This window comes from Vigna angularis, chromosome 1, assembly GCF_016808095.1.
Source record: "Vigna angularis cultivar LongXiaoDou No.4 chromosome 1, ASM1680809v1, whole genome shotgun sequence".
Lineage (NCBI taxonomy): Eukaryota > Viridiplantae > Streptophyta > Magnoliopsida > Fabales > Fabaceae > Vigna > Vigna angularis.
The window spans coordinates 53950074-53969964 of record NC_068970.1 but is presented as its reverse complement, the minus strand read 5'-3'; the positions used below and the strand labels follow the sequence as shown (position 1 = coordinate 53969964).

The window sequence follows — 19891 nt, the reverse complement described above, 5'->3', positions numbered from 1 at the left end:
TAATTCCTTCTGTTAATGCTTGTTGTGAAGTTGCTATTCATGGCACGATTTTAGAGTTGCTTGATATTGGGAAATGTTGGGTAAATCTGGAATTGGATTAAACTCCTAAAGGAAACAGTATCTAGGGATAGAACTAGGACCTTTGGTTGTCTTAAATCTCAATTCTTAATGCGGAAATAATTGTTAGGTTTTTCAAGGGATTGAAGCCTAATAAGGAAGTCTAGGCTCTCTCTACCAAGGGATTGGGTTTGAGTAATTTAGTAGTTTGACATTGACATATTAATAAAGAGGAAGTGATTTTCTATACATAAGAGTGAAGTAGGTGAAGTCATACCCCCAACGATACCATTCTATATCATTTCTAATCTTTCCATTTCCAAGTGTTTGAGTATCTAAGATCACTTTTATCATTTATGTTTCATGTTTACTTTAATTGCACTAAAACCCAAATTATGGAATCATTCTTTAGTCTAAGTTAGTTCCAAATTATACGATTGTTTGGTGACACAAGTCTCTTGGAAAACGATATCTGGTCTTACCGGTTTATTACTTGATGCGAATTGGTACACTTGCCAAAGTCTCAATAATGAACTAGCGCTCAACAATAATGTGCCATCGCTCAATGCTACATCAGAACATATCAGATGAAAACTCAATGATTTGGGAAATTGAAACCTGCTTAAATGACCAAATTGGTATTCCTTTCTTAGTACTTTGGTCAAAAACAATTTTTAATATTAACGTACATACCAATTTGCTCAAATGATCAGATTTTAAGTTCCTTAATTACCATCAAATTAATCAAGACAAACAATATAATAAACACCCAACATAAACCAAATTTCATCAAATCAAGGCTAATAATATCACTTAATCTTGCAAAACGTACATTTAGATACATTTATAACTTAAAAACAAAGCAATTACCTTTCCTTACCTGAGAGACAAACAAATTTGGTTTAAGAAACCTCAAAACTCTTCAAGCTAACAAGATGTCCTATCTACATCTAAGAATAATACAAACACAATTAGGGCAAACCACTTACTAATGATTGAAAGTTGAAAATTTTTAGTTAGTGAATAGTTTCGGTAGTTAAAAAAACTAATATAAATATAACTTTTGCATTCTATATTTTTTTTTGTCTTTTTATATAAAACTTGTTCTATAATTTTTTATATTTTCTTTAAAAAAGATATGCACAACTTCTTAAAATCACTAAGTAACTATCATCTGTTGTTACTTTACATATTTTATATATATATATATATATATATATATATATATATATATATATATATATATAATTCATAAAATGATAATTTATTAAAATTGTTGAGTTGTAAAGAATTATATATCATATACATGTAATGAGAGAGGGAAATTCATTATTTTATGAAGGAGGAATGTTAAATGAAAATGAGTTTGAGTAAAGAATTTTTTAATTAAAAAATATAATATTTTACATGTTCGCAATTATAATTAAGTTAAGAGCATATTTAGATGAGTTTTTGAAAGATAAATTTTAGGAGAAAAAATAAAATGAATTATTTTAAAAGTTAAAATTAACTTGTACACAAATTAACTAAATACAATTTTAAAGAATATATAAAATAATTTGAACAAATTAGTTTGTTAACAAATTAGTTAACTTGTGAAGAAACTTTGGTCATCATGTAAGTAAACATATTAATATTAAAAATATTATTTTAGATATAATAATAATAATAAAAAAAATAAAAAAAAAGGGAAAATGAATATTAAACTATTTTATACTACTACGATCTAGATACTTTTCAAATAGTTTAAAGTTCAAGTTTTTTTATTTATTTAAATGGACTTTAAAGGCAAAATTATCTCTCTAACTTTATAGTTAATTGGAATATATATATATATATATATATATATATATATATATATATATATATATATATAAATGTAAAAAATATAGTAGTTATGCTGTATTGATCATTCAATTTGTTCTTACTTCCAATTTATTCTGAATCTCAAATTTGTACCATAATATTGGTATTAAGTATTATTCATTTTAGTGTTTCGTATTCAACTTTATCTACAGAAAACATCTTAAAAGATTCAAAAAATAATGTATTTAAATTATTTTTATCTTCCTCTCATAATATTAGACTCTTTAGAAATACAGGATCATCATTAATTTTTTTTTAAAACCCCTTACTAATGATATGAATAGTCAATAGTCAAAACTTTAAAACGTGGTGGTAAATATAACAATACAATTTATTTTAAAAGATGAGTATTAATTTAATATTTGCAATTGATATCAGAATTTGACATTATAAAAGAAACAAATTAAAGTTCTTGACCGTGACAACTACCAATCAACATGATATAATTCTTGATATTACGGAAAAGAACAATTTGGTTATTGACTTTTTCGACTATCAATTAATTTAGTTCCCTAGATAATCAATTTGGTCTCTATCCAAATATTAGATATAATTCATCACTTTCATGCATAAAATATAATTTTGTCTTTATGAAAATATTAAATTAATATATCAAGGACCAAAGTAGTTACCAGTCATGTACTAAATGATTATAATCATCAGATTGAAGATCAAAATGTTTAATTATTTTTTTTTTAAAATTACTATTTCTTATTTATTTTTGGTATTATTTACTCAAAATGGTGAATAAGGTAAAGAAAACGTACATATGTTTACTCCAGAAGTTTTTCTCTAAAACTTGCATACTAAACGACGTTAATAGAAAAAGTGTGTTAATTATTAACAAATTGTTTTCATCATTGACTAAAGTACATAACATTTGAGATTGGTTTCTGAAATATCATGAATTAATCTAAGTAACAAATTTGGTGCGCAAAATTGATCTTTAATTCGAGCAATGTTCCACAGGCGATGTGGGGCCTGGAGTCTTAAATGTCTAACGTTTAAGGAAGGATACTATTAAACCAGTTAGGAGACACGTATATTGTTCTTTGGTTTCTCTCCAATACAAAATTTAGTTTTTTCTCCGTGATCATCATTTTGTCATCAATTTCTCGGTAGAGGCAACTGACACAACATGGTTTCAGAGGTAATAATAATTCAGTGCCCTTTCGTTATTCCTCTGCACAACTTGCAACCATGACATCAAAATATGTCTTCTTTCTCCATCTTCTTCAACCATTCACCATTTCTCTTACCACTCCCTTTCTTTTTTCAGTTGATTGTTTTTAAGCACTCCAAAAGAACAATACTTCTTTCTGGGTGTGTTACTGCTATTGATGAATACATGGTGATGTGTATGAACTTTCCAGTGTTTAAATTGTAATTGATTCTGGATCTCTCTGGGTTTTTTCTTTTTCTGTGTGAGGATGGTTCTGTTCTTAGTATGCAGTCTCTTGATTCGTTGAATTAGAGAGTAATCAGTTTGTAGGGCACGTATGTTCTATGTTCTGTTTCTGTTTTCTTATAATAGTTAATAATCTTGCAAGTCCATCAATATCTGATGGAACTGGAACTGAATTTCTGCTGTTTTGTGAACTTGGAGTTATATTCTAGAAATTATTAGGTGAAGGAATGTTGAGCATAATGCAGTTATGTGTGTGTGAGTAGAATTTGCCTTAGCCAGATGGAGTGATACAATGAAAAGAAAACAATGTGTATGGACTATGATCAATGTGCGTACTGTAAAATTTGTACTTTCCAGATGGACTGACATGAAGAAATGACCCCATTAGTGTCTCAAGTTAGGACCGTATTGTAAGTAGTAGCTGTGAGAACAGTGAGCATACGAACTAACATTTCATTAAAACCCATCAATGTTTGTTGTCCGAACTTCGTTGTAAGAATGTGATTTTGATCTGAAAGATAGTCTTGGCGATGCCAACATGTCATTTACTAGAAGCAGAAAATGGGGTAACAAATGTTGATGGTCCTGTCCGGAAGATTACTATTTCATAATTTTGGCAAATTGAAGAGTTAAAGCCAGGGAAAAGGTAGGTCCAATTTTAAATTTTTAGCTTAAAATGATAAACTAGATGGTATAGGAACACAGTTTCTCTTAAATGAATGTCTTTCTCACTGGAACAATTATCAGTAAACATAACCATTCATGTATCATTTTGACCAACTATTCTTTTCATTTCATATAGTATGTAACAAGATAAGGAAATCTAGCAAAGGCACATGATGTGGGCCAAATCCCAAATCGAAAAGGAGCAAAATATTTTTTAAAAAAGGTTCGATAAGTGTGGCAACTAGATCTGGGAAATTTCTGGAGAAATGAGCCCATTCAATTCACACTGAATCCTGAGCATTGTTTTTAAAGCGCCAGTGAACACCAATTAAGTGCAAATTATTCAGACAATTTGATTTCTATCAGTTATATTTCCCCTTCATAATTCGGTTTATTTTGATTTTTTTTAATTGGCCACGCCTCTGTGGTAGAAGAAGAGTTTGTAACAGCACTTAGTTGCCCAAATAATTAGCTCTCTGTAATACAACTAGAAGATTCATAAATGGTCGGTGATAGAGTTTGCTGTCTGACATGAGACCAAAAGGTTGTCTGAACAAATTGTGTGGGTTGAGATTTGTAGGCCTTTTAGTCATTTGAAATTAGATTTTATGATCTTCTTTCCTACCGGATCTGTTGTTCAATTTACTTTCTTTCCTTACATCTTTGAAAGGGAAGAACAGCATTGTCATATAAACAAGATTGAAGGAGAATAGAATTAGTACATCCAGGAGGATAGTATAGAACAGTTATGCAATGTTCAGAATTTCTGAAAGATTTCCATAACGCTTACACTTGCTGAAAATGGTACCTTCAATATTACTCTATCTTTCTTTTGTTCTAGCATAATATTTGCTATACATATCTCAACCTCTCCAATTCAGTACCAGTGTTTGGGAACTCTTGTGACTGATCTGCTGATGTTACTTTTGCTATAACTGTACTCAATTTTTCATCAGGTCCTTGTTTTGAACTTGATTTGTATGTATTTCTTATTCTTGGCATCAATTCTCAGAACGATGAAATGCCTATTGGATGGCCATTTGGTCTGGGCTTTCTGAATACAAGACTTAGAGATGTAGAATCACTTCCAGCTGCTCCAGTAGAGCCACACTCAATGCACATTCCGTCCACCAGTTTTTCCTCATTCTCATCCTCCAACCTTGATACTGAGGTAATTCGAATTCACTGATACTATTTTTCTTTCTTTCTCATTTCATTAACTGAAATTAACTAAGGAACAACAGAAGTTCACAGTTAAAGTTAAAATATCTAAGGGAACTGTACTTCTGATCAGAGTGTACACAAATGAACACATTAGCCACTTATTTCAGAACAACAATTAATAGAATCTATGTTGTTATGGAAACGAACTCTGTGTAAACCATGTGTGGCTGACATTTCTTTCCATTCTTTACACTTCTAGAATTGAGTCAATGTAGACATTCAATGTGAGAACTACCAATTTCATAGAGTAATGGACTTCATCTAGAGGCACAGGAGGACCTACATACAGTTGAGGGTAGGCAAAAATATACCCTCTAATCTAGGGAAAACCATAAGAGAAATCAGTTTTTACCTTTTGCAACCTCCTTTTATGATTTTGAACTCCTAAACCCATACTCAATTATGTGTTATTAGTTAATAAAGAAAAGGGTTGGTTAAAGAAAACTGAATTGAGCACTAGTAAGAGAAGATGTAAAAAATAAATGGTCGTTTTAACAATGTTGTTGTGTTGGAAAAAGCAGTCGACAGCATCTTTCTTTCAAGACAACAGTGTATCCCTGGGGCATCTGATTGGGCTGAGAGCAGGAGAAAAGGGACGGTTGTACTTTCCAAACTCAGTGAGAATAGAAGAAAGGGAGGAGAAAACATTAGCAAAGTGTTCCACTTCTGACGATGGCTCTAAAGTAAAAGAAGAAGAAATGTCTGGTGGCATTTGTATATCTATACTACTTGAGGCCCTATTCAAGATCAGCAAAAGTAAGAAAAGTTCAAGTAACTAGCCTTGTCTCTACTCAAAATTAACAACAATCATTTTTCTTTCGTTTCCCATTTAAACTTTCCAAAGTAGAATAGAAAAGGGAGTCTTGTGTATTTTGTTATTCTGTTCTTTAGCAGCATTCTGTCTCTTCTACCACATCTTTGCATACCCAATAAAATGTTTTCCAGTTCTTGTGATCTTCCAAACTTTAATTTTCAGTTAGTTGTAAAAGTTTGTGCTCCGTGTGCATAATTACATAGATGTTGATTAATCAGCGAGTGAAGCAAGTCATAAAAATATGATTCCATTAGAGATTCTCGTGAAGTCCCAATTTTTTCACACCCCTCTCACCATCCATCGAGACTCTCGTATAGTTGCAATCTTCGTCAAGAGGGAAATAATTGAAATCACTATGTTTCAACATTATGAATTACTTATATTTGTTATAATTATGATTCCTTATTTTAGATATTACTTATTCAACATATTCTATATCTTTTTTTCTCCCTGACGAACCATTATTATGTTTACTTAAATCTGTAATTTTTCTTTTTGTCAAAGTGTGAAATATATATATATATATATATATATATATATATATATATATATATATATATATATATATATATATATATATATATATATATTAGGTCTGATTGGTTCTAATTAAAAATAAATAAAGGTAAAATTAAACATTCAATATAAAAATTCTCATAAATACAGTTAAATTTATATAATTTTTTTTTAAATAATCAAATTACTCTATATAGGTTATGTTTTTCTTTTTTTATCTACATTGTACTAGTGAAGTCTAGTCCATTGGGCTGGGTTGAATAGGCTAAATTTTGGGAGTTTTACCCTCCACACCTCCAGTCCCTTCATCCTACCCTTTCAAATTTTTGTAAAATGTCTTACTTTAAAAAATTAATGGTCAAATATTCCTTTTTAGCTTGTCAGTGCGTACACAAATATTCTCTCTCTCGCATCTCATTATTAACTTCCCTCCGCACAACACACAACACTCTTTCTTCTCCATTCACACACAGCACACGAAACACACTCTTTCCTCTCCATTCTCGCGCAATACATAGCACACAAAACTAGGGCTGGGCAAAAATAACTGTACTGTACTATAGTTAACTATACTATATTATACTTAAAAAAACTGATTCACTTTTACTAAAAGTTCAGTATACTATTTTATGGTTTAGTTTTTAAAAACTGAACTTATAACAGTTTCGGTTCAGTGTGAGAACTGTATCTACTCTTTTCTCTTTTCTAGTTCTCGTTCAATTGTTCTGCTAAGAAAACGTTATTTAATAATAAAATATTAATAAAAGAAACCGTTCAAATAAAAAATTAATAATAAATTTTTTAAGACAAAATTTTTTTATCACAAATTTGTATATTTTTTCATCAATAAACATATATTACTTTTTAAATAATAGGTTTAATGTCTCGGTAGGTCCCTATTTTCGGCGTGAATCTCAAATAGGTCCCTTTTCTTTTCGGCGTCTCAATTGGGTCCCCATTTTTGTAAAATTGTAACAATTAAAGGCCTACCGTCAAATTGGACAAACGGTCGTTTAATTGTTTATTACGTGGCATGGTCAGTATTTTCAGTAATCATAGGTGGAATTAAAAAAGAGTTTTGTATTATTAAATCAGCTTTAGAGAAAGGGCACAGTGGGAATTCCCACTTCATCTTCCCCTCTCCTTCTCACACACAACCAGAGTTCGATGATCTCGTTCAGAGACTCTAACCGATGATCTCGTTCGGTGGTGAGTATCTGCTGATTCTCCTTTCTCAGCTGAGCCACTTGGGTAACCAGATCGTCCAAGTGCTTCTGCTTCCTCATGCGAGATCGCCGTGCAGATTCGCGATTCGATGTCATTCTCTTCCTCTTTCTCTGATTCATTACTGCTTGCAAGTCCTCCTCAGAACCCGAGTTCTGAAGCAGAGAGGATGAACCAGAACATGTTCCGCTTGAGGAAGCCATGGGTCTTGCGCCTAACAGTGCTCGATTTGTGATTGTTGGGTTCTTCTTTGCAGGTCTGGTTTTTATGCAGGTTCGATTGTAGAGCGGGAAGGTGCGGTGGCGTGTGATGGCTGCCATGGAGGTTGGGCAACGGCGAGGAAGTTCGCGAGGTGAGGGAGGTTAGTGGTGGTCGCGGCATGGTTGGTGAAGATCGCGAGGTGATGATCCGAGATGAAGGTGCGATTGGGTTCCGAGAATGGAGAAGATGAAGATGGTTGTGCCAAGCTTTCGTCAATGGAGGAGAGGCGCGATGAAGGTTGCGGTGGCTGGTGCGTGTTCGATGATTTGCATGTGAGAAGAGTGGTGTCGCGGCGGCTGGTGTGGTTGATGGTGGTGGAGAAGAGGACGTTGACTTTGTGCGACGGCGGCGAGATGTTGGTGATGCGAAGACGAACTCGCAGATGGCGGTCGTGGTGGCTTCGAACCCTTGCGCGAAGGAGAAGGAAGGTGGCGGCGGTCTTGGTTGAGGCACCGTGGTGGTCCGTTGATGCGCCGGCGAGAAAGGAAGGAGATGATGTTCTGACCGTGGCGACGACTTGCGGCATTGGCGGGAGCGGCGGAAGCGGAACGGCAGTGGCGGCTAGGGTTAGGGTTTCAGTGGGTGGAAGATGATAGGGCTGACGTGGCGCGAGGTTGAAGAGAAGGTGTTTGATAGAAAGTCAGTGTGAGATGGGAATCATAATCAGTTTTCCCACTATGCCCTCTCACTAAAGCTGATTTAACCTCATACTTTTTAATTGAAACTCTTTTTTAATTCCACCTATGATTACTGAAAACACTGTTCATGCCACGTAACAAACAATTAAACGGCCGTTTGTTCAATTTGACGACAGACCCCTAATTGCTACAATTTTACACAAAAAAGGACCCAATTGAGACGCCGAAAAGAAAAGGGATCTATTTGAGATTCACGCCGAAAATAAGGACCTACCGAGACATTAAACCTAAATAATATTATTTTAAGTAATAAAAGTAAAATATATATTTTTAAATTTAATTTTATTAAATGATTAAGTAATATAAATCATAAAAAAAAAGACTATATAAAAAAAATAATACTTTAAATATATTATATTCTTTAAAATATTATTAAATATGTAAAAATATGTTAAAAAATCTTTTAATGATATTAAAATGTGTGTAAGCGCACACACTAAAATAACTATTTATTTTAAAAATCAACTTACTTTAAAATAAATATCAATATTATTATTTTTAAATGATAGTATTTTACATACTAAAACTAAAATATATTTTTTAACGTTAAATTTTATTAAATGAATATATAATGAAATATCATAAAAAAATAGTAAGGTAGCAAAAATAATTAATATTATAGAAATATCAAATGACAAAAAAATTAACAAACGTTTGTTAAGAGTAATTTTTCTAGTATCATCTTTTATTATATTATAATAATTAATAAATATTAGTTTAATTTTTACATAATAAAATATAAATAATAAATAATTGATTAATAAAACAATTTTACGAGGAACAAAATAAATATAAATAAAAAATTATTTTAAAATAAAATAAGTAGATAAAAAGATAAAATAAATTATATACACATAAAAAAATATAAATAAAAAATTAAAAAAATAAATATAAAAGTAAAATAATATTCATGACAAAATAAATAAAAATAAAAATAAATAAAAATAAATAAATAATAAAATAATTTCTATACACATATAATAATAAAAGAAATATAAATAAAATAGAAAATAATAAAATCAAATAATTAAAAAATTAATTTGTAAGACATTTATGAATAAAATAAAATAAATATTAAAATAAATTTCAATTAAAAAGAACATGTATTGTTATACTATTCAGTTTAAAAACTAGTACAATTCAGTTTAAAAACGAGTACAATTCAGTTTAAAAACTAGTACAATTCAGTTTAAAATTAGTATAGTTAGTAGTTCAGTTTAGTTTATATTGTAGTTTAGTACAATTTATTATAGTTCAGTTCAGTCCAGTTTGATAAAACAAAAAACAGTTCAGTTCAGTTTGTCTGAACTGTTTCAGAGCTCAGTTCAGTTTATACAAATTAGTTTTTAGTTCAGTACAGATTTTAGTAGTACAGATTTTAGTAGTACAGTGCAGTTCAGTTGTATTTGCCCACCCCTACACAAAACACACTCTTTCCTCTCCATTCTCGCACAATACACAACACCCAGGCACTCTCACTTTCCTGTTCCTCTCTCCATTCTCGCATAACACACAACACACAAGCAGCCTTCGTCTAGGCATTATCGCAAAATATGGAAAAATGGGCAATAGGACCATCATTGTACTTAAACACTACCCATTCACATTAAATTCACTCATCCATCTAAAAAATAGAAAAATTGATCCAAAACAAACAGAAAACCACATGGAGAGTGTTGTTGTTCCCATTGGAGAGTCACATTGAAATTTCTGTACAAATGACCCTCAAGCACCTAGTAATCGATTACACGAACCCTGTAATCGATTATCAGGGACCTGAGGATCATTTGTATAGAAAATTTAACGTGACTACCCAGGTGGAACAACAACACTCTCCATGATGGTTTTTGCTCTGTTTTTGTTGATTTTTTTCATTTTTTGAGATGAGTGAGTGAGTTTAATGCTATTGGGTGTGTTCACTGCACCAATGATGAGGTTAGGCCATTGATTTCTTCAAAAAAATGTCCATTTAGGTGGTTTGCTCCAACTGAGGTGCATAACTATTGTTGTAATACCCTTCTCGGAGTGTCACATGAAAAATTTTCATTTTATTAATTAAGAAATATGTCATCTAATGTTGTTGCAATGCACAAATTTTAAAAGGCATTTTCAATAAATAATAGATCTCTGAACAAGAGGGAAACATATACATATAAGATAACGTGCTGTCAACTTTGACCTTTGTTGACTATTTTAATCATAACTTTACACATACACTTGTAAATTATGTGATTCTTTTCTTATTATAAAATATACTAAAAAAGCTTTCCAATGACTACTAATTTGTAATTTTTGGACATCTGAGGTACAGTTAATTCCTTAAGGTTAACGTTTTATATATTTCTGCCAACTCTAACCTTTGTTAGTTGTTTTGCTTTTAACTTTCTCCACCGAACTCCAAATGAGTTGATTCTTGTTTTATTGGAATTTAGACTCAAAGAGCTTCAAATGACTACTAGCTCATAATTTTTAGACCACTGAACTAGGTGTAGTTAATTTCCTAAAAACAACATTTTTCTAAGCTTTCTAAATGGTCATAGACTTCACCTACCTTGGTTCAAACACCTATAGGAGATTTTTCCTCCACAATTGAGTGTAGCAAACTGTGTTTTAATACACTGTACACCATCAATGAGGATCAACGTGAGTCATCCATGCAAAAAAACAGAAAAAATCATTCATAGGAACACAAAAATGATCCTAAGGAGTCAAGTTCTCCGAACTGGGAAGTAACGTGTAATACAAACCAGCCCCTAGTCAAGTTCTCCTTTCTCTCTGTTTTAGTTTCTCTCTCCTTTTTAAAATATTTTTATTAAATCTAATAAATTCATAAATATTATTTTTTAACAATTAAATATTTTGTAATTAAATTATAAATTCATACATAAATTTAAAAATAATTATAAACAAATAAAATAATTAAATAACTAATATAATTAAACTTTTATATAACAAAGTATATAAAGAATCGGATATGGACATTTGAAAATTAAGACTTTGGATATTCACATTCGATACAAGTATAATCGGATTTTCATATCTGATATGCACATTTTAAGTTTTTCTTATTTTAAAATAGTTTTATTAATTTTAATAAATTCATACAAATTAATTTATAACAATTAAAAATTATATAATTACATTATAAACTCATATAAATTCATACATAAATTTCAAAATAATTATAAACTAATATAATAATAATTAAATAAGGACTATAATTTAAACATTTGAAAGAGATCAACCATAAATCAAATATCAAAATCCGAAAAGCATTACAGCGAATGTCCACAACCGACTCATCCTGCATCGGATCTTAATATTATCCCATTCATGTTTGTTTTGTTGTATGATTATATCTAATGCAAACAGATTACAAAAATAAAATCCTAACCTCCCACCATCAATGCACCAGCAATGTCCCACCAACGCAACAACCAAGAGCACCAAGAGGAAGCACCACCATAAAGCACCAACAAGCACACCAACAGAAAACACCCCCAAGCCTGATAGAAGCACCACTCCAAGCTACACTGGAACACTAACAACTCCTCTCACTCACAAGAACAATTGATATGAGTGGAAAGAAAAACACTCAACCAAAATAAATCAAATGGAATGAAGAGAAAAAATATTAAGGAAGAAAAAAGATTATCATAGGTGTAATTCAAATGGAATGCAATGGAGTGTAGGGTTTCTTAATATATGAAGGAAATGGAGGTACATGGTGCATGTTTCATGATAGAAGAAAAATGGGGTGCATTCGATGTTGGGCACAAAAATGTCAACAAACATAAAATTAATAAATAATCACCTTATTAATTAGGGACATTTTAAAAAATTGAAGGTGCAATTTGAAAAACTTAGAGTTGTAGGGTGAAAGACTCCTAAATATTTCAGACCTCAATTTTAGAAACCCAATAAAACTTTAAATGTGAGTTGTTTGGTTCTTCCCATTATAAACATCAATTTGCCATCTCTATAACCCTTGTAGTTTTCTATAGCCACCTCTAACCTTTATTAAACACTCTAAGACTATTTTCTTTGTGTAAAGATATTATCAAAATGAGTACAATTTTTCTTAATAAAACGTTTTTCACATATGATTAAAATTGAGCGATTCAAAGATTTTTTTTAAATCTAATTATTTTACCAGCAATGTCCCACGATTATTATAAAAAGGGGAGACAAATTTAATGGATAAGATACAATTTATTTAATGTTACAGGGAATAGGATAGAAAAACTCATTCGTGTACTTTTATTCATTTAAATTTTAGTTAAAATTGATCTATATAATAGAAGTCCAATATAATTTATTCATTAATAATATGTTTATAGATGAAATTTATCCATAAAAAATAATATATTTCAAAAACAAACTATTATTATTTTATAAATATTTTTTAAATAATACATTACAAATTGGATGAGTAATTCATGTCGATGATTAACACATGTAGAATTGATGATGTTTAAGTTATTTTATAAGCAAAGAATAAAATATATTTAATAGAGCATTTGGGATGCACTTTACACGTTATGTACAAATAATATTGTTTACCTTGGTGATTGTACATAAAACATGTAGAAACTTCCAAAAATGTCTTACACATCAATTGACTATCGAAGCTTACCAATCTACCCATCAACATTATGTTTGATAATCCAAGTTCAAACACCATTCTTTAGTAAAAGATTGGATAATTTACGAAAAAAAAATACACAAATACAACAACCTTGTTGACATAAAAATCCTTTAGTATGATGAAGGTAATAATGATTTTAGGGTCAAACTAACCGTGTTCTAACTAAAGATTAGTTAATTATGTTTTGGTTGAAATCAATGTAACAATGTTTCAATTGAGATTGAGTTGAAGATTCTAATAATGTCTCAATCAAGATTGAGTTGAAGATGCTTAAAGTCAAAATTATTAATGTTTTAGTTAAAAATGAGTTAAGAAAAAGTCCTATATACTTAAAGTTGAGTTGATGAAAGTCAAAATCGACAAATTAATAGCTAAATATGATCCAACCTTAACTAATTATATCTTAACTACGATCAATTCAACAATCTATTCATTAATACTAAACCAAAAATATCTATTGAATGAGTTATAAACCATTTAACTAAAATTAAATTGATAATATTTTAATACAGTTTAACTCAATAGTTTATCTACCAACACCAATGATACCATAATTGAGATTGTACAAAAGATAGCTCAATAAAAAAAATTAATGACATTTCAAATATCATTGAGTTGACTATTTTCAAATTTTAAAAGATATTAAAAAAACATAATTGAATTAGTTTTGATTCATTAAATGCATAGGATCAATTCAATTTTTAAAAAAGTAATAAATAAGTTATTAATAATTCATAAAAGTGAATGGTTGAATTTACTTGAATTTACTTTCATGATGTCTAAATAGAATGGTTTGACACCATAATTATCTAGAACTTTTTGTTAATCAAATTATCTTCCAATTTACTCTTTAAGTTCCGGCTACAAATAATAATTAAGTTGTTATTTACCTAATAATGATAAGCTGGTACAAATAAGGGAAAGGAGAGCAAGAAAGGAAGCTAAAATGTTTTAGATTAGATTAGACGCAAAAAACATAACATTTCTATGTTGTTAAATGGGAATGTATTGTTTTCATCATTCATCTTTAATTCATTAGCTACATTTTTTGTACATCTTAAATGCTTTATTCTTTAAATCCTATTCATTCCTTTGATGGTAAAATGTCTCATTATGTAAATATTGTTTGTGTGGTTCGAAGAGGACGAAAAGCAATGTTCTTTATGTAAGTAAAATAAAAGTGTCTACAACACTTAACAATAGCTCATAAAAGAAAACAATAGTCCAATAAAAAAAAACTTCAATTTCTTCTTAATTTTTAATTGTTATAATATTTTTTTTCAAAAATATAATAATTAATGTTTTTATTTTTTTACTGTAGACAAGTCAATTTATATAACCATTAACTGGTGCCGATTGAATCATATTGACTACTTTTTGACTTGCTAAGAAGTATACGATTTTAAGTCTTATGATAAAACAACCAATGAGCTAAAAGATATTCACATATTATTTTTAAAGGGAAACAACGTAGTGTTGCTTTAAAATTCCCACAATTTTATGTATATTTTTTTTATAAACTAAAAGTATCTTTTGAGATAAAGATTTATAGTTAACACATCTAAACACTCTATACATAGAATTCTAATTTAAGACAATTACTTAAGTCAAAATACTCTCATGCTAAACTTGATTTACGCATTTTGTCATATACGATAAAATTGTTAAATTTTATGATAATTATTTAAAATGATTTTATTCCTTTTTTCATGTAGAATTAATATCCTTTTTATTATTTGAGAATACAAACTCTTTTTACTAATTTGAATATTACAGCCTCGATATTTTTTTTGAAAATAATTGAGAAAGTGCTTATATTTGGTATGTCACAATTTGCTTACTATATATAAGTAATATATTTGAACTTGACACCATTTAATATATTAAAGATAAAAAAACAATCAAATAAAAGTAAAATGAAATGTTATGCAAATAAAGTAAATATAATCAAATCTACCACCAAACTAGGATACCTTTCAATGTAGATATTGATTAAGACCAACAAACAAACCGAGGATAATATTGCAATGTGTTTCATTATATTATATATCTGAAATAACATTTCACTCACTTTTGTTGTTGGTGTGTACTTAATTAAGATTAAATTAAAACATTGATTTTGAAACAATTAAAGTCACGATTAGAAAACTAAAATTTGTGTTAGAATTACATTAACAGAGTACTGAAATTTAATTAAATATTTTGAAATTAAGTGCAGAATTAAATTGAGAAAGACAGAGGGCAAAAATAGGGTAGAAAAAAGAAGGAAAGAAGAAAGAAAAATTGTGATAACCACATGAAAATAAGAAAGGAAAAAAAATCAAAGGTGTGTATATCTTAAGATAAACTCTGACATCTCTGCTCCTTTGTTTAATCTCAAGTTTGATGCTAACCACAAAACAAAACGCACCTTACTCCATTACAGTCGGCGATTCTGAAACTCTTAGAAAAAGTCAAATCATTTTCGGAGAACGATATTAAACTCTTATTTTTATTTTTATTTTTTTTCTCTACACTTAGGACCTGAGATCACGTTGCATCTCAAAATATTTTCATTCATTAGAGAGGGAAAAAAAGTGTTCGTTGAATCTGTTGAAGGTGGTGATTTGATTTGAATTTTTTACATAACCCATTTATCAATTCATCTCTTCGATCTTTCAATGGATTCTGACTTCTGGACCTCGCGTCTTGCCGCCGCTAAACGCCAATACACGCTTCAGCATCACCATCAGAATTCTCATTTAGGTTCGTGTTAATTGTGCTACGTGACAATTCCCTTTTTAGTTTTTCTGGAGAAGGTTTTCTGGGTTCAATCAAAATATATATTTTTTTTTAATTTTGAATATCTGGGGTGTGTCAGATCGGTTGGGAATCGATGATTTTGATGTGGAAGAAGAGGTGCGACCCGATTTCCCTTGCCCCTATTGCTATGAAGACTTTGACATCGCGTCTTTGTGTTCTCATCTTGAAGACGAACATTCTTGCGAAGCCAGAGTCACGGTACGAGGCTTTTTTTTTTCTCAGATGCTCTTTTATGATGTTTGTTTCGTTAGAAAAAAATGGAACGCTGGATCTTTGTTTTTTTAGTCTTTGAGAAATTGGTATCCTTGATGGCAAAGTTGTCTAATATTTACTAGGAAGCATGCTAGTATATTTTTGTGTAGAGGAAACCTGTAGAGATTTCAATTTCAGAAGAATTCTAAGACCATGTAAGGGCATATTTTGAAGTTATTGAGGTTCAGGATGTTGGAGAGCTAATCTACTGTAGGTCTTGACATGGTCTTACCTTTTGATTGACCTTAACATTAGTCATGATGACCAAAGTAGTTTGCTGTTATCCTTGTCGCCTTTTGTTCCTTGCCCTTTGTTGGTACACTTTGCAAGGTTTGTGATTTATTTATGAGAACATCTAGAAGTAATGAGGGAAATTTGCCCCAAAATGTATATAAATGATTAGTTTAACCGTTGTGGACGAGGAAATTTGCGTGTCAAGATGTGGTTTAGTTGTATAAGTTTGTCATCTATTATAAAGACCAGCAGGAAATTGATATAAAGAACAGGGTTCAAGTATGAAATCAAGAGGGCTTAGCCCCAAGGAGAATTGTCTTTTTTAGTTGCACCTGTCTATTGTATGCCTGTGCTTAAGTCATAACTACAATACATCCAAGATCGTTCAAGAGGTATGTTCTAAGCAACCACTTTTTCAGATGGAAAATAGTTATATATCATATAATAAAAAAGTAACATGTCGATTGATGATCTCCTGAACCCCGAGTTGTGAATTTTACCAGTAATTAACAATCTGTTGATCACTGATATGGATAAGCTGCCTTAGTACGCACTATTAGAATTTAGTTCATTTGTTGTGTATGTCTACATCGCACACATGTGTGTGCTTGCATATATATATGTGTGTGTGTGTGAGGGAGAATATATTAAGAAGTGAATTTAAGCCTAATTCATCATTATAAAGCTAGCTTGATGAATTATAAAACTAGATTGTTAAGTGAGGTTTATAACCGTTTATATTGTTTATATTGTAAATTGATCATATTTTTGCATTATATACATGTATGCTTGCATATATATGTGTGTGTGCTGAGTCTGAAGAATTGGTTTGAAAGAACTATATAAATGAAAAAATCATTGAAGTTCGGGAGTACGTACTAACATACCATGTGCAGGAAAAACGAAAGGCTAAAATTCTGTGTTGTTGCTTTTTATCCCTGCCTCAATATTTGACTTAACTGTATCGGGTTATGGTAGCTCAGTCTTGGTTTTTCTGGGATGCAGATTTGTCCTGTATGCTCTGTTAAAGTTGCAAGGGACATGTTAAGTCACATAACGCTGCAACACGGGCACTTATTCAAGATATCCTTTGTACCGATGTTTTGTTTGAATACTGTAAACCTGAACAGATAATGGTTGTTTGTTGAGTGAAAATTGAAAAAATTTAGTGGATTCCCTTGACTAAGAATTACGTACAGAGAAGACGCAGGTTAAGAAGAGTTGCTATTCCAAACAGTCAGACACTGTCTCTCTTGGGTCGAGATCTTCGTGAGGCTCATCTACAGGTGCTTCTTGGTGGTGCTGGCGGAGGATACCGGTCAAACAGTGCAGCAGTGTCTAATGTTGCTACTGATCCCTTTCTATCCTCATTTATTTTGAATTTCCCAGCCTGTGAAGCAGAAGAGATTTCAAAATCTGTGGTGACAACTGCTGAGGATTCTTCTGCAAAAAATGTGACACCTGAACACATTTGGAAGTCAAGGTACTTTTTTATGAATTTTGGCTGCCTTGTCAGTATACAATAAAAAGATATTATGATGTTTAATCCTTCAAGTCATCACGAAAGTCTAATTAACACATAATTATGTAATTCATAAAGAGTCATTGTCCTTTTTATGAACTCATTCCCATGCATTGTTTATTTTAACAAAAACCACAAGAATGTCTCAAATATTGACTCTGCTACTAAACAGTAGTCTCTTTTCTGTATTTTTTGTGTACTCATCTAGCTGGGTCAATTATTCAGGAATAGTATGCATGCTAAATGACTATTAGAGAATGACTTGTGAATCAGAACTTTGATCTGTGTCTTTGTGCAGTTTTGATCCCTCCTTGAGCAGCGAAGAGCGGGAGAAAAGGATGAGACAAGCTGCTGGGAGATCTGGTTTTGTGCAGGACTTGTTTCTTTCAACTTTGTTAGGCGACTAATGAAAGGTGTAAGATGGTTCGAGAAGAATAATGAACATGAGATCCATGGTTAAGGATCTTGAATGAAGGATACCTTTAGTGGGATCAGTGGTTGTTTGACAATCCATGTTAGCCTGATTGGTATATTATCTAAGTGGCACCTTTCACACAGCGCCGAATCTGATCATATTTTCCATTTTATCCCACCCTTGTAAGTTGTAAGCATCTTCACTGGAGATGTATTACTCTAAAAAATGTTTTATAGCTTATGGAAAGACTTATTTTGTTATATTGCTATTTATAATTAATTCACTTGACTCAGAACACAATTATCCTTATGCTCCCCTTTCAAGTGGAATATCTGAAAATTTCTCTTTAAGATAGACTGGAAAAAAAAAGTCAAACTACAGTCTTACAGTAACTATTTTGCTTTGCACCATAAATATTCTGTCTAAAGCCCTACAAAATTGGAAGCACAATGAAAACCATCGTCATATTCTGTCTAGCTCAACTTCAACCTTATCCTGCCAGAACATCTTATGTGAAAAATCTTGACTTGATAAGGGCCATTAGTTTTTGAATCATTAGGTAAGAAAAGAAAAAAGAAGCTTCAAAAGTTGTTTAGTAGTTATTACTATAATATCGATTTGTCTCCATTAACTAAACTGAAGAGGTCTTTAAAGGTTGATCAAAAGCCAAAATTGGCTTGGGTAAAAAGTTGAACGTGTTGTTGAATATTTATTTCGTTGACTTACTAGAAATTTATCCTTCATTGGAATACTCGCATGTCGGCATTAGTTAAAGTTGCAAATTAATATGTGATTCGCATTATTTTATTTTGACAAGAACTTCTAGATGATAACGAAGCTTATAATTGACTATGAACAACGGATAACCTAATAGACTATGATTGATCAGATGAATGAATTGTGAAGAACAATATTCCAAGTGGGAATTGACTTCTCGTTGATAAATGGCATGCTGGAATGTGAATTTGTCTTCTCTCTCCGAGAATTGTTCACTCTGAAAACAAGATTTTCTGAAGTCCTCGTATTTTTCAACTACTACGACAATTTGATATATTTTCAGCAAAGATTTAATAATGTCAACACATATTACACATAGTTGAAATATATCTAGAAAAAAATCTCTGATTTCTAGCCACATTTTCAGTGTACTTGCGGTGGTCTTCAACAACTTGAAGTTCACACCAATTTTGAGTACATTATGTTTTTCTTAATGTATCTGTATGATTCATTTTCTCTAGTATGTGGCCAGATTCTCCGTTTTGATGAGCTTCTGTCAATAAGTAA

The 19891-nt window shown here is 30.9% G+C and overlaps 2 protein-coding genes across 4 annotated transcripts; both read left to right on the top strand.

The window, feature by feature from the left end:
* Positions 1–2937: 2937 nt before the first annotated feature.
* LOC108333284 (uncharacterized protein At3g17950) lies at positions 2938–6176 on the top strand. Of its 3 annotated transcripts, XM_017568688.2 has the most exons (4): positions 2939–3073; positions 3203–3274; positions 5010–5168; positions 5743–6176. In XM_017568688.2, the coding sequence occupies exons 1-4, from the start codon at positions 3062–3064 to the stop codon at positions 5998–6000; spliced, it is 501 nt and encodes a 166-aa protein (XP_017424177.1). In that variant the 5' UTR covers positions 2939–3061; the 3' UTR covers positions 6001–6176. The 3 variants fall into 3 exon arrangements, with proteins under 3 accessions (XP_017424185.1, XP_017424177.1, XP_052727306.1); XM_017568696.2 differs by lacking the exon at positions 3203–3274 and having other exon boundaries at positions 2938–3073; XM_052871346.1 differs by lacking the exons at positions 2939–3073; positions 3203–3274 and adding an exon at positions 3283–3306.
* Positions 6177–15759: 9583 nt separating this feature from the next.
* On the top strand, positions 15760–18867 carry LOC108324089 (protein DEHYDRATION-INDUCED 19). Its single transcript, XM_017556912.2, has 5 exons — positions 15760–16127; positions 16243–16382; positions 17676–17753; positions 17864–18153; positions 18491–18867. Exons 1-5 carry the CDS (start codon positions 16043–16045, stop codon positions 18597–18599), a joined length of 702 nt encoding a protein of 233 aa, XP_017412401.1. The 5' UTR covers positions 15760–16042; the 3' UTR covers positions 18600–18867.
* The last annotated feature ends 1024 nt before the right edge of the window (positions 18868–19891 follow it).